The following is a 14,463-nucleotide window of genomic DNA, read 5'->3' on the forward strand; positions in this document are numbered from 1 at the left end:
ACAGCTCATCTAGAGTCATTTAGAGCGCAGAGATGGGTGATCCAAACCTGACCACACAGGTTCATTCAAAAAATACTAAATAGTAAAGGTTGTGAGTGAGATCATGCACTGCTAGTATTGTCCACCCTTCCAGCCTCTCTATAGTAAAGGTGCTGCATTTATACTGATCGGCCATAACATTATGACCACCTCCTTGTTTCTACGCTCGTTGTCCATTTTATCAGCTCCACTTACTATATAGGTGCACTTTGTAGTTCTACAGTTACAGACTGTAGTCCATCTGTTTCTCTGCATTCTTTGTTAGCCCACTTTTACCCTGTTCTTCAGTGGTCAGGACCCCCATGGACCCTCACAGAGCAGGTACTATTTGGGTGGTGGATCGTTCTCAGCACTGCAGTAACACTGACGTGGTGGTGGTGTGTTAGTGTGTGTTGCACTGGTCTGAGTGGATCAGACACAGCAGTGCTGCTGGAGTGGTTTGTTGGGGGGGTTCTTTTTTATGCTCCTCCTCGTCTCGGGGGACACCATTGTTGGCTATGACCATTTCCTGTTTACCTGGGGTATAAATATGAGGTTACACACATAAAATCTCTTATTCAACCATCAGTGTGGGTAAAACCAAAGAGCCGTCAACTCAAATGAGACAAATGAGGTTGTGGACCTGCACAGATGAGAAATTGTTAATACAAAAAATTATTAGTCGGACACGGACAGTGTGGAGGATGTTAGAGAGGCAGAGACAAACCCAAAGATCACAGTTTCAGGACTGCATAGTTTAGTTGAGTTTTGGGGTTTTCAAATGCCAGAATCCACCGTCAGACACCACATCCATGACCAGAAGCTTAATGGGAGAGTTCTCTGAAAGAAGCCTTTCCTAGGTGGAAGCCACAAAATGCAGCGCCTGAACTTTGTCATAGGAACTACAGATGGAATAGTGTAGTGTGGTCAGATGACACAAAAATTGGACTTTTTGTTTGCATAATAAATTCCACTAAATACCAGGACATTTTAGCCCAAACCTGTCTGCCTCTGCCAGGAGGCTGCCACATAGCTGTGAGTGGACCTTTCAACAAGATATTGACCCCAAACATGCATTAAAATCCACAGAAATGGTTGTGGAAGACAAAATATGAGTTTTGCAGTGTCCCTCTCAGTCTGAAGATTTGAACCCAGTTGAAAGTTCACAAGCAAAGACCCAATAATATCATGGAATTGGAAATGCATGAAGGAGTGGTCCAACGTCCCTCACCGTGTGTCCTCTGACCTTGTTAAAAATTGCAGAAAGCAGCTCAGTGCTGTTACTCTTGACAAGGAAGGCTTCAGCAGTATTAATAATGGGGGTGCCAACATATTTTTTTTCTTTAAAAAATCATTATTACAAAAAGAAATAGTAACACAATTGTGTAAAAATAAAAATACAGAGCTTGCCCATTTGTTTAAGGCCAAAATATGACTCATTATACGTGTGGTTTATTTTAAGTATGTTTTTGTTTTTAGCTCATTGTCATTAAGGATATCCCAATAATTTTTGAGTATTTTATAATAATGTGCAAGCCACAAGGTAATATACACTGACACCGAGAGTGGGAGGGTCGGCCCTCGTTGTGGGCTTGTTTACCTTTTTATTATACTTCATGCAATTTAATATTAAACCGACTACTGTATTTTCACCGGTTTGTTGAATGTATTTGATACCTGTCCATACTGATTTGAGAGACCTGTATTGAGTGCTGCGATATGTTATATTGTTAAATTTCGAGTCACTAGTATAAGTATTGCTTGGAAAGGATTACACATGCATGGCCGCTACAAAAGCCACATTTGTGAGACTGATACAAGTGACTCAGTGCGACCTGAGGAGCCAAATAATTTAGCCTCAATGCTCAGAATAATAGGCTCAGCAACCAGAACCAAGTGAACTGAAATTTCGAAGAGAATTTGTGTAGTAGCTCTTGAACCTGACGTGCACAGATCACAAAGCGGAATGAAAATTCAGAACACAATCAGACCCAGTGGAAGTAAGAAGAAGGAAAATAGCGATGCATGTAAGGCCTTGCCGAGGCTTGAACGTAGCCTTTGATGTCAACTAATTCAGTGGGGTAACTGGAGACTGGAGAATGTATTCCTCTGAAATCAACCACAGGCTCCTAGCTTTGAATGCACCCGTGGGTTCAGCTTGAATGAGGGAACTTGAAAGCATGACATCTGGATCATACCATGAAGTGGAATGTAAATCTGTTGAATTGCTGGGGTCGTATTCTGTATTTTCTATATTTTGTGATGCTCTTTTAGGTTGATATGTCTTGTTGCATGCTGTGCACGCAAAACTGTTTTTCTTTTCATGATCATGGCATCTGCCCATGCATATGCATATGTGCTTAGTGATGCCTTTTCACATGAATTAATGCAATTTTTGATGGATTGAGGTCACTAAAAAAAAGTGTTTTTCCAAGTCTGCTCATCAGTACTGGAATTACAAGTGAGAAAGCCACAGGCAATCAACCTCAGTAATTCGAATAAGTTTAAAACTACAACACATTAACCTGACAGATATCTGCCTGCCTAAGATAATTCAACTAAGGCACTGTGTATTTCAAGACACCCAGCAGATCTCGCTGATTAAATGAAAGAAACTTGCTTAGATGGCTTGAAGAACGTTATCCTCCCATTGCGCTAAAGCAGCTTAAATGAGTGTTTACACAGAAAGTGACGAGTTGATGAAGAAGCTTCTGTGTGCGGTCTCTCTCTAAACTGTATCATTTGACTTAGCGGCTGCTTCTTGATGGATGGGGGCCATCTGAATCCACTGTTTTGCAAGAGCTATGGGAAAACACTTCTTCTGTACGCCACACTTCCCCCAGGCTGCTCTGACAGGTTGATTTATTCAGAAAGAAGCAGTGTGTGATTGTCTGAGGCCTAGAGCTCTCCTTCCTGGGCTCCTCACTCAGTGCTTCTTGTTTTGCTGTGACTTCTCAAGCAGTGAAGACTCTTTTTCTGGTTTGTCAAGTTCCTCCCTAACATGAAACAGGGTTTTTTTTTTTGACCTGTGTTTAGTAAGCAGGTATTCTATGTCTGTTCTATGGAATCAGGATTTTTTGAGCTTTCATTGGGAGTGTCAGTTTGGCCCAATCCCATTTCTTCTTTTTACCCCTACCCCTTGTTTTCGAGTGTCACCCTAACCCCTTGGAACTCAGTTACAAGGGGTGGTGGTTGAAATCTTGTCCTATGAAATGGGACCCTCAAATTAATACTTCATTAACAGCTACTAGCGCTGCTCTTTAGGCAACACTGCCAGTCTGCAGTGACAGCAGAGGAGGGTAAAGTTCAGCTCCTCACTGCTGGGCTTTAGTTACATTTAGGGCATCATATGCCTTCAAAGAGGGGGACAATTATTTATTATCACCCACCCCTAATTCTTCAGTGATATGAAGCTGAAGTCAGATATTCACCAGCTTCTTGTTCGAATTTTCCCGTTCCACCTTAAATAGTACAGCAGCTACATTCTGGTGTTTCAGGTGTCAGAACTGCTGGACTATTTAAGGTGGAACGGGAAAGTTAGCTAGCTAGTTACCGAGACTTTAGCATGCTATTAGCGATTTTTTATGCTTGTTATGAAGAAAACGACCATAATACACTGAAACGACATTAAACTAAGATAATGCAACGGTTATTGTAATTTTTAACAGAGAAAATTCTCACATTTGTGGGTTTCTTTGGTCTCTTGTTCAGCCATCTTGCCAGTTTTTCATTTTTTCTCATATCACTCTGTCTGGAGTCTCTGAAGAAACCTCCATTTGGAGGGCCATGTAGCCCTAACACTTCGCCCTACCCCTTCTATCTCAACAAAAATTAGGGCATCCTACCCCTAGATGTGAACGCGCGAAACAGAGGGCTAAGGGCTGAGTGGTAGGGGCAAGGGGTGAAATGGCATTGGGCCATTGGAGGTCAGAAAGTAGATGTCCCTTGAGCAGAATTAAGTAAAAACAGATTGCTTAAGGATAACTCAGCCACAGAGCCAGACAGGCTCAACAGTGGTTCAAAGCTATTAATTGCAGTTTAAGATACAAAAATGTAAGGGGAGGTATTTTGAATGTCACCTTGTGTATTTTATAGTTCTGTTTTGCTTCAATAAAACCACTGACATGAATAAAGTATAATACATTTTTTGATAAGACTGGGAAAGTTTATTTTTGCAGGCATGAACTGCAGTCAAAAGTGATCAGTCACAATATAGTGCTGCGCAAAAGTCTTAGGCACTTGAGCACATTGTTCAAAACTTTTTTTCCTTTGAAATACATATGGTTTTGCCAGTAAAAACACCAATTTATTATGAAACAGAGGTTGATGTTGTAAGCTAGTTTGGTCCAGATTTCTCCTGAACCCCTCCAGCCATAACATGGATAAATAAAATTCCATCCCTAGCACACCTGATAGAGCCATATCAGGTATTGGATGATAACTACTGTGAATACTAGGCTTCCTTGAGAAGAGAGAAGGAAATGGTTAAACGAACACATTAACATATATAAAATGATTTGTATTTGTATTAAAGTTATTTTTATTTGTTCAAATATTACTGTTTTCCTGAGCAAATAAATGCTTAAATACCTTTGCACTGCACATTGCAAGGTTAAATTGCAGTGCTCAGCATATCGCTCATATTTAAAAATCATAATAGAAATATTTCATGCTCAAGGATTGTGACAATATCACATCACGGGGGCTCATGTTGGCTAATGATATATTTATTGCTCAGTGAATTAAGAGGCCTTGAGTCAGTCTGTGGAAGTGAACGCAGTCCCCTCAGAGGACATGTCCACACGCACACATACCAACCTGCTGGATTAACGCACCTCAGCAGGGCTCCGTGGAGCTCCTCTATAACCTGCCTTTCGCAGCAACTGAGGTGCCCAGAAAATTACTTTGGAAAGGCTGACTGGAGGGATTATTAAATTACGCCCGAGCCATTATCTACGAAGAGAGTTGGAATTATTCACAGCTATCTACTGACGGGGTCCGTGAAATCGTCCAGCTGCCTAGGGCTATTTTTGTAGGCAAGCCCAGCCACAGGCGACTCCCTGACTGCTATAAGTCACTCCTGTACTGACTGACTGCAGAGTGCAGTTGGAGTCGTGCTGACATCAGATGCGCTGAGGCATCATTTGGTCCCAAGGGTCAGTCTGCGAGGCAGCAAGAGCATTAAAACTACCTGCTGGAGGTAAACCAATGGCCCGCTGCACTAATGAACAGTCTTCCCATTAACCTAAATCCCCCCTAATGGCCTGTAATTATCCAGAGTGCATTGTCAGCTAGGGACATCTATTCACAGAGGGCCTACCTACCATTTGTCTTATTAATGTAAATGGCCATGTGCAGGAAATGCATTAAACAAATACTCTTTTATTATAACCGAAAAGCTGGTTGATGAGCAAAGGAAGATAAATATACAGAAAAGCTGAAAATGCCCGTTACTTCTTGACCAGCCAAATGTAGCGAGAGCTTCTTAGTACATATTTTGCTTTTTGTACTGTTTCATGGGTGACTTGGATGAATAATATTTTGCCTAGAAGTGATGGCTGGTCCCTGTGGGCTTGTTACACCATAAGAAAGCATGTAAAGAAGAGGCCAGCTATATTAGACGCCTTTACACGATCACATGGGCAGGCTATAACATGCGGCATGTGGTCTGAGGAGGTGGGAGGACATGTTTGTTTAGTCTGCTGAGTCCTGCTCCCGGTGCGAACAGGACCAAATGTGCTCCAGCAGTCCTGATGGTGTTTTTCTGCCGCTCCGGCACTCCCACTCACGTCCACTTTCAAAACTCGTCCATATTTCATTTCGTAAACAAGTCATCATGTTCCAGTGTGTCAGCTTTAAAGTCCTGCTGCTTGGTTTGCGAGTTTCTAGTTCTTATGAACATGCCGTTTTTCCCAGAGTCCCCCGTTGGTGATGTAATTACCCGGGACATTGCAGATCTGATTAGGAGAATTCATTTTAACTTCCAGTGGAAATGAATGTCGAAGCTGTCAGAGGCTCATTTAACAGTCTGATGTATCATTTTTCATTCCCGCGTGCTGAAACACAGAGCGTCTGTTCTGATGCAAATGGATGCGATTTTGAGTGAGGAAGTCACAAAATGATCTCATTCATTTTAATTAAGTTAAGAGCACAAAGCTCTAGCTTTTCACCCAGCACATACAGATACATACAGTCCCCACTTCTTCAGATAGAGCGAGTGCCTTCTCTGCATATCGTACAATGACGACCCTTTTTACTGTGTGTCCTCAGGGGCAAGGAGAGGCTTCTGCAAGAGGCACAGCCATGGAGGGGGACTGCCTCAGCTGCATCAAGTACCTCATGTTCATCTTCAACTTCTTCATATTTGTGAGTACCTCTCCTTTATCTTCGTTCCTTAATTCGACCAGCGTCAGAGGAACTTCTACATAGCAAAAAATTCCAGTGGTCTTCATAGTGAGATCTTTTTTATTCCAAGCACAATACAAACAGTGCAGCACAGGCATAAGATGATGGTTCAGGCTTTGAATCATGTTTTGAGTGTGTTTATCGCCTCCTGTTTTCTTAAGCAAGTTTAGTGTTTAATAGACGGTTTCTGGGCCTGTGTGTGGCCAGCAGGTCTTGTTTTCCTAAAACCATATGTGGTTCAAAAGTCTGTGAAACCTCAGAACAGTCCAAGTTGCCACCTTCTATCAGCTTCGCTTCAAAGGACACACATTCATCTTGTGCCAAAGAATTTTGGTTTTGACCAAGAACACGCTGTTTCGTCTTTTCAGAGAGAGGATCGTGTTAGCAGTCTTGTGAACTTCCCTTTTCGCCACTCTAATGGTGTGAAAAATGGAAGACTAAAGACGAGTCATGAAGCCAAGTCCTGAAATCTTCCTCTAATTGTCCATAAACACTGAATGCAGAGGATCAATAGATCATCTTAGTGCATCTAACAGTCAGTGCTGTTTACTAGGGATGTTACAATACACAAATTTCATGAAACAATATGACACAATAATTTTGTCACAGTTTATTGTTTGACTACCATCATGTCTTCATAGAAATGTCTATGCATTCAGTGACCATCTTCGCAACGCCCCCGGGTAGTTATTTCCAGTCATACCAGACCAGACTTCTATTTATTTGAATAAATCCAGAACTAAAAACCGCATTAATGTTTGAAAATATAGTTGTAATCATTGGTAAAATGTGACATAAATATTATGCACTGTTTGGCACAAATAATGAGCAATTAATGCGCAAATAATGCACAAAACCACACTTGTTCAGCTTGCTTGGCTCATGCACATGGACATATCTCCACAATGAAAAAGAGCATTTCTCACTTGCAGCTTAACCAGCAAGCTGTTTGACTCAGACTCACTGAATGGCAGGACTTTCTCTATAAACAGATGCCACGTTTAGAGTTACGAGTTTTCCCATTCATTTTTTCAACAAGTGACCACTTTTTATAATACTTTTATCTCCGCCTTTATAATGTCTCTGCCAGTATGGTAGCTTTGGCTAACATATTAGCTTCTGGCTAGAACATTAGATGTGTAACTTTTATTAGATTTTGTAACTGTTGTTACAAATTTTGTGTTGTTTTTGTAATGTAGTTTAACTGAACTGAATCGAATACTGAGTTTTGTGAATTCTTACTCTACTATTATTGTCGTTTTTGCACATTTGATGTGATTTTTGATATGAAAGTAAAAACAATAATCCATTTATTTCCAAAACAGGCCTGGTGAAACCTAATTAATGATGCAGTAATTAACAATAAAGTAATTTTCTCAGAAGACAAGCGAATTTGAATATATCACTGCTGTCAGAACAAAACCTCGTATCTCCAAAACGACAACTTTGCAGGAGAAGGAAAAAACTTCCTTTACTTTTAATGTAAGTCAATGGAACCAGACTTTTTTCCAAGTCATTTTAGATCATTTCTTTTAGTCCATTCATGGTGAAATTTACACACAATGTAAAGGGTAACAGGCATTTTCAAATTATGTCAAAAACTGAAAAATGGTTTTGTCCCGACAACAGCGATTTATACAAAGTGTGAATGTTTTTAATAGAATGGTGGAAACATTCCAGTTTGTCACAAATATTTATTTATTTATGGCATAAAATCTAACTTTTATCAGTTTACAGTGTATCTTGCCTCATCCTTATTAGAAAAATAAAAAAATAATATGCATAACACCACTATTGTCTACAGTAGGGGAGTCCAACTCATTTCAGGTAACAAGCCATATTATGCTCAGTCCCATGTCAAGTGGGCCACACCAAAAAAAATCAGTTTAGTGGTACTATAACTCCTCAAAGATTGGTTTATCATCATTTATCTGACAGAGCAAACTGGTTGAACAGTTGTCGTCTGCAGAACAGATTAGACAGATTAAAGTTAGTGCAATCTTAGATGCTTAGGTCATGTTTTCTGTTAGAAAAGGTCTTTTAGCAAAGCTTAAGAATGAAAAGGATTGCGCATAAACGAGTGCATTAATATTAACCTTCAAACAGATTGTTTTAGTCACAGATGAGAGCGAAGAGAGTCCTATTTAATCTGATTCATTTGTAAAGTTATCAGCAATATCAGTAGGTAGGCTAACAAAAGCCAATTTAGCTAGCTAAACAGTGTTTTGCAAGGTTATTTGTTTTTAGACACCATTTTAAAATGGTTATTAGCAAACACAGTAACCCAGATAAGGTTTAGCTTCCCGTACATCCGCCTAGTTTCACCCTCAGGAATGTCCCTTATGCTAATAATTGACTTTTGTACTGTCATCGCCGTTCTCTCTCTCTCCAGGTTTGTCCTTGACTTTTCCGGAGTTTTTCTTTTCATTTATCTGAAGTAGTGGTGCTTATGTTACACGTACATGTGCACTTTTTCTCACCACACCGGATCTCTCTGTTCACTGTTGGTTATCATTTCTGTGTCGTTATGTAAGTGAAAGAAGAGTATTGAACATATCTGGAGCACTAACTGTTTTGCTGTTGCACAGTGGCATCAAAATGCACTGATGCTTTTTATACTTCTTATAAATGACTTATAATTTTCAGAATGTATCAGTCGTCCACAAAAGGTTGCTGTCCTAGCAGTGGTTGGTTAAGCGTCATATCAGTCATTATTTCGCAAACGGTCGATTACAGATAATTTTATTGTAGAACACGGATTCAAATTCGTTTGACGGGTCATAGACGAGCCATAATTGGGCTGTACGTTTGACACAGCTGTACGAGTCTACACCTGGTCTACAGTCATAAAATAAGTGTTTCTTGATCCGTAGCTTGGTGGTGCTTTTCTGCTTGGAGTGGGTATCTGGGTGCTGGTGGATCCTACAGGCTTCAGGGAGATCGTAGCAGCAAACCCACTGCTCTTCACTGGTGTCTATGTGATCCTGGCTATGGGTGGCATGCTCTTTCTGCTGGGCTTCCTGGGCTGCTGCGGAGCAATACGGGAAAATAAGTGTCTGCTACTGTTCGTGAGTACATTTCATCGTGTTTCCTAAACATGAACTCAAATGGCACCTAGCCAGATATTGCAGATGAAATCAAAGGGATGATATAACTGCTGTATCATGAGTCTGAAAAAAAGGAAATGGTTGACACTTCTGCTTCTTTTTCCACAGTTCTTTCTGCTCATCCTTATCATATTCCTGGCAGAGCTGGCCGCTGCCATTTTGGCCTTCATATTCCGGGAGCATGTGAGTATTGTCTGTATTTGATATGGTCAAGTGCTTGAACTGCTATATATCTCAGTACCTCGCTAATTATGTCTTCCTGTGCATCAAAAGCTCACCAGGGAATACTTCACCAAGGAACTGAAAGCTTATTACCAAGGCAGTAACAGCAGTGACGTCTTTACCGCCACTTGGAATACCATCATGACCTCCGTATGCTAAACCAATCCATATGCATGATTATATTCTGCAGTTTGTGCTGCTGTTAAATTGCTGGAGCTGATGATTGTGTTAATTTGTTGGCCACTCTGCAGTTTGAATGTTGTGGGGTGAACGGCGCGGAGGACTTTGATCAGTACAGCCTCTTCAAACGCCTCAACCCCAGCGCTGTGGTGCCTGAAGCCTGTTGCCAGAGGAATCTATTAACCAACAAAGAGGAATGTCTCAAGGACAGTATGCCCATCCGTAACAAGGTTGGCAAACTGCAATGGCCACTGTTAAAAATGAATATTCATTGGTGAACATATTTGTCCAGGAATGAACAGCAAAAATTAGTGGGCGGTTTTTCTTTTATTTGACAGCGTAAACTTAAAATAAATTTCAGTGCTTATAATCATGTTTAACCCGTATACGTGTGTACAGAAGTAAGCTTCATTTTGCTTTTAAAGTGTAATTATGTAGCTACATATTTACTGAATATGAATTGCATTTACATTTAATTCTCTTTCTGCACCTCAGACTCTTTTTCCATATGTTTTAATGTCAGGAAATGACAAATGTTTTCGTTGGATGTTTTTTCTTTCCACAAAATAAGGCTGTCTGCACAAAAGTAATGTTTTATCAAATTCAAATCAGATTAAACTGCCTGTTCTTCTACTTACAAACATAAATTTATGGATTGATGCTCTACAAGCAAGTAATAATTATATTAAATCACGATTTTGTTATTGCTGTTAATAACTCACATCTAAGGGTTAATCAGTGAGAGGAGCCTGTACTATTTCTAAACTCTAATGTGGTTCTGCGGTGGTGCAGAATGAGGTCATTATGGAAAGGCCTGCCAAAGAAAAAGAATTCTGTGCTGGTTGAAGCTTCTCTGCCTGTGATACTAAAACATGTTCTTTTGAAACAGGGTTGTTACTCAGCAGTGGTGGACTACTTTGAGACCTACATCTATATGGCTGGAGCTCTAGCTATCGTGGTGCTGACCATCGAAGTAAGATTGCAACTTTGAATTTGTTACTGAAATAGAAGCCATAGTACTGTGTTCATCTTAGATGCTTAGAACATGTTGTCTGTTATCCTAAACCTGCAGTGGGAGAACTGTTACAGTGCATTGTGCCACTTTGCCACCTGGTGGACAAAGCAGATAAGGGCCTGGCATAAAAGACAAATGAAAAGCAAACGCCAACATAAAGTGTCTTAGTAAGATGTTGGGCCACCGTAAGCAGCCAGAACTGCTTTAGTGCACCTTAATGTACACCGATCAGACATAACATTATGACCACCTCCTTGTTTCTACGCTCGTTGTCAATTTTATCAGCTCCACTTACTATATAGGTGCACTTTGTAGTTCTACAGTTACAGACTGTAGTACTCTGTGCTTCAGTGGTCAGGACCCCCATGGACCCTCACAGAGCTGGTACTATTTGGGTGGTGGGTCATTCTCAGCACTACAGTAACACTGATGTGGTGGTGGTGTGTTAGTGTGTGTTGTGCTGGTCTGAGTGGATCAGACACAGCAGTGCTGCTGGAGTTTTTAAACACCTCAGTGTCACTGCTGGACTGAGAACAGTCCACCACCCAAAAATATCCAGACAACAGCGTCCTGTGGGCAGCGTCCTGTGACCACTGATGCAGGACTAGAGGATGACCAACACAAACTGCGCGGCAGCAGATGAGCTATCGTCTCTGACTTTACATCTACAAGGTGGACTGACAAGGTAGGAGTGTCAGTAGACAGTGGGTGGACACTGTTTAAAAACTCCAGCAGCACTGCTGTGTCTGATCCACTCGTACCAGTGCAACACACACTAACACACCACCACCACGTCAGTGTTACTGCAATGCTGAGAATGATCCACCACCCAAACAGTACCTGCTCTGTGAGGGTCCATGGGGGTCCTGACTCCTGAAGAACAGGGTAAAAGGGGGTGTTCATAATGTTATGCCTGAGTGGTGTATATTCTACACATCTCAAGAACTGTACTGGAGGGAAGGAACACTGTTCTTCTAAAAGACATTCCCTCAGTTGGTGTTCTGATGGTGGGGAGAGCACATCGGTCTTGAATCATCATTAGGTGTTTAATAGGGTTAAGATCTAATGGTTACAAAGGCCATAGCGTATGATTTACAACATTTTTAAACTCATTAGAACAATCATTGGTCACACAAGCCCTGTAAATGGGGGCATTGTCATCAGTCAGAATAATTTTGGATTGATTTACAGGCCCTATAACAGGACAAGTGGACCCAAACCATCCAATCAAAATGCCTGCAGCAAAACAAAGCCACCAGACCCACTTAGTACTGGGGTCATGCATTCACTCACTGGTGTACGGCACACATGTTCTCTCCCATTTGTGGAGAATATGGTAAAGAATGGCTTATCTGACCACATCACTTTTCTAACATCTCTACAGACCAGAGCCAATGGTTTTTACACCCCAGAACTCACAAATGTTCAGTTAATTATATGCAGCATGCTGTTCTGGAAACATCTGCTCTAGTTATCAATCCCCACCACTTTATTCAGGTTTTTCGCCTAATTGGTCACCTGTCTGCTAGGGCTGTACGATAAATCATATTTTTTATTGTTATCACGATGTGAGTTTCCCTGACAAACACATTGTTAAACCAGTGATGACAGAATATATCGAACCACTTCATACATGCAGCACCATAGAGACGTCACTACATTGCTGATACAAACTGTTAGAAGCCTAATGAGTGTTTTTAGTGCTGGTGTTGAAATGTGCTCTCCTACCATCCAGCTAAACTGCTAATTAGAAAACACATGCGCGGCTCAAAACGACTCCATCCTGAAAAAGCCTGCAAAAACACATTAAACATTAGTTTAGTATATTTATTAGTAGTTTAGTTTTTATTAGTACTGTGTTTAAAGTGTGTGAGGCAGTAATTTCTACTGTCATGACAAACATATTAGATAATATATAATATATTTTTATTTGTTTCTGTAGCCTTTATAGAAATGTTGAGGTTATGCTCTTTCTCAGCATTACAGTGCACAAAAATTGTCCTTGCAGTTCTGATGTAACCCTTTAATGTCCTCACCAAGAAAAAAGCAATGTATTTTTTACTTGTTTGGGGCTATAATAAATACAATTGTTGCTTTTTTTTTCATTTTTTTGACCCTACAATTTTAAAAATATTCACGTCAAACGGTTGAGATGGCACTTTGTGGCATATATAGTGACTCAAAATGTGCTCTACCAAATGGTTGAGCAGAACATTTAAAGGGATAAGCAACTTTTAGTACTTCAGCACTTTTTATTTTGCACAATAGTAAAAATGTTTTTCTAATTTTGTATTTTGCCGTTTGCTTAAAGGAGAGGTTAGATTTCTGTTTACAAACTAAAAAACCTGTACTTGCATTGAATCGAGTCAGAGGCGCACTAATAATTTATTGCTTCTAATATTGTCAGTAAAGCTGTCAGATATCACCAACATTGCATTTCATGTCACTGTCGTACGGCCCTACTGTCTGCATTATAATCTTTCATTCTTTGGTAGCCCGTTTCATTTCTGCTAAGCCGGATTCACTAAAGTATGGAACTGTGATGCAGAGTTGCTGTTGATTCTAATTCCTCTGTTTTCCTTGTTTTTTCTGTCCTCAGCTCTTTGCGATGGTGTTTGCCATGTGTTTGTTCCGAGGGATCCAATAGTCCGTTCGCCGCTGTAAAGAAAGACATTTCAAAAGGGAAATGGCTTTAAAAAAAAGAAGATGTAACAACTGTATATATGTCATCTCTGTGTTTTTGAGTTGGAATTGCCAACAGTGACCAAATTGTACTTCACAGCTGGAACTTTGAGGTACCGGAGCGTAGAATGGAAAGCATTACAAACAAGAGAAGCAAAGAAAATTTCACTCCAGCAGCAGCATCCTTCTGCAGCCCTTTAACCTGAGCGGAGGGAGACCTTGCACTGATATTTGGACGAGTATTTATATATAACAATTAATTCATTTGTACAGAAATAGTGTACATACTTTACCTCCTTCACAGTTGCATCCGAGCCATACTAAAATCTTTCCACGATGGATGTGTATATGTGTGTGCGTGCACGCGTGCGTATGTGTGGTGGTGACCCCACCTTCTGTATTGTAACGTGACGTGTATTGGAATAGTGCATATTTTATGTGATTTTAGGATATGTATGCGTTTGTACTAGTGTCCATAGTACCTATACATGACTTTGATTGGTATTAAACATGAAAATTCCAAAACTGATTCATCTTTCATTCACAGAATGATGCTGCATTCATCACGGTGTCGGTGTTGATTAAATAATGTACTGTTCTTTGAGATCTTGTACCTTTTTGAGTCTGTCTCCTAATTGATGAAGCGTTCCTCTTAACACGTCCACTGAGCTCACTTCACTGGCAGAACCAACTTGATTTAACCCATAGTAGGAACTGATGCAGGGGGCTTCACGTAACCAGTATACACTGTGGTCTACACCAGGGACGTCCAAAACATTTTCAAAGAGGGCCAGATCGGACCACGTCATCATTCCTGAGGGCCAGAATATTATT

The 14,463-nt window shown here is 40.5% G+C and overlaps 1 protein-coding gene across 2 annotated transcripts in view; it reads left to right on the forward strand.

Annotated features, from left to right (window-relative positions):
• The window catches only part of tspan18a (tetraspanin 18a), a 47,000-nt gene extending 32,842 nt beyond the window's left edge, over positions 1-14,158 (forward strand). For both annotated transcript variants that reach the window (XM_036586845.1, XM_036586847.1), the window contains exons 3-9: positions 6,289-6,384; positions 9,297-9,491; positions 9,639-9,713; positions 9,804-9,902; positions 10,004-10,162; positions 10,822-10,905; positions 13,547-14,158. In XM_036586845.1, the coding sequence (XP_036442738.1) occupies positions 6,289-6,384; positions 9,297-9,491; positions 9,639-9,713; positions 9,804-9,902; positions 10,004-10,162; positions 10,822-10,905; positions 13,547-13,594 (756 nt within the window). In that variant the 3' untranslated portion in view covers positions 13,595-14,158. The remainder of the gene's footprint in view (positions 1-6,288; positions 6,385-9,296; positions 9,492-9,638; positions 9,714-9,803; positions 9,903-10,003; positions 10,163-10,821; positions 10,906-13,546) is intronic.
• Positions 14,159-14,463: the final 305 nt, after the last annotated feature.

The sequence above is a fragment of the Colossoma macropomum genome, unplaced genomic scaffold, assembly GCF_904425465.1.
Source record: "Colossoma macropomum unplaced genomic scaffold, Colossoma_macropomum, whole genome shotgun sequence".
NCBI lineage: Eukaryota > Metazoa > Chordata > Actinopteri > Characiformes > Serrasalmidae > Colossoma > Colossoma macropomum.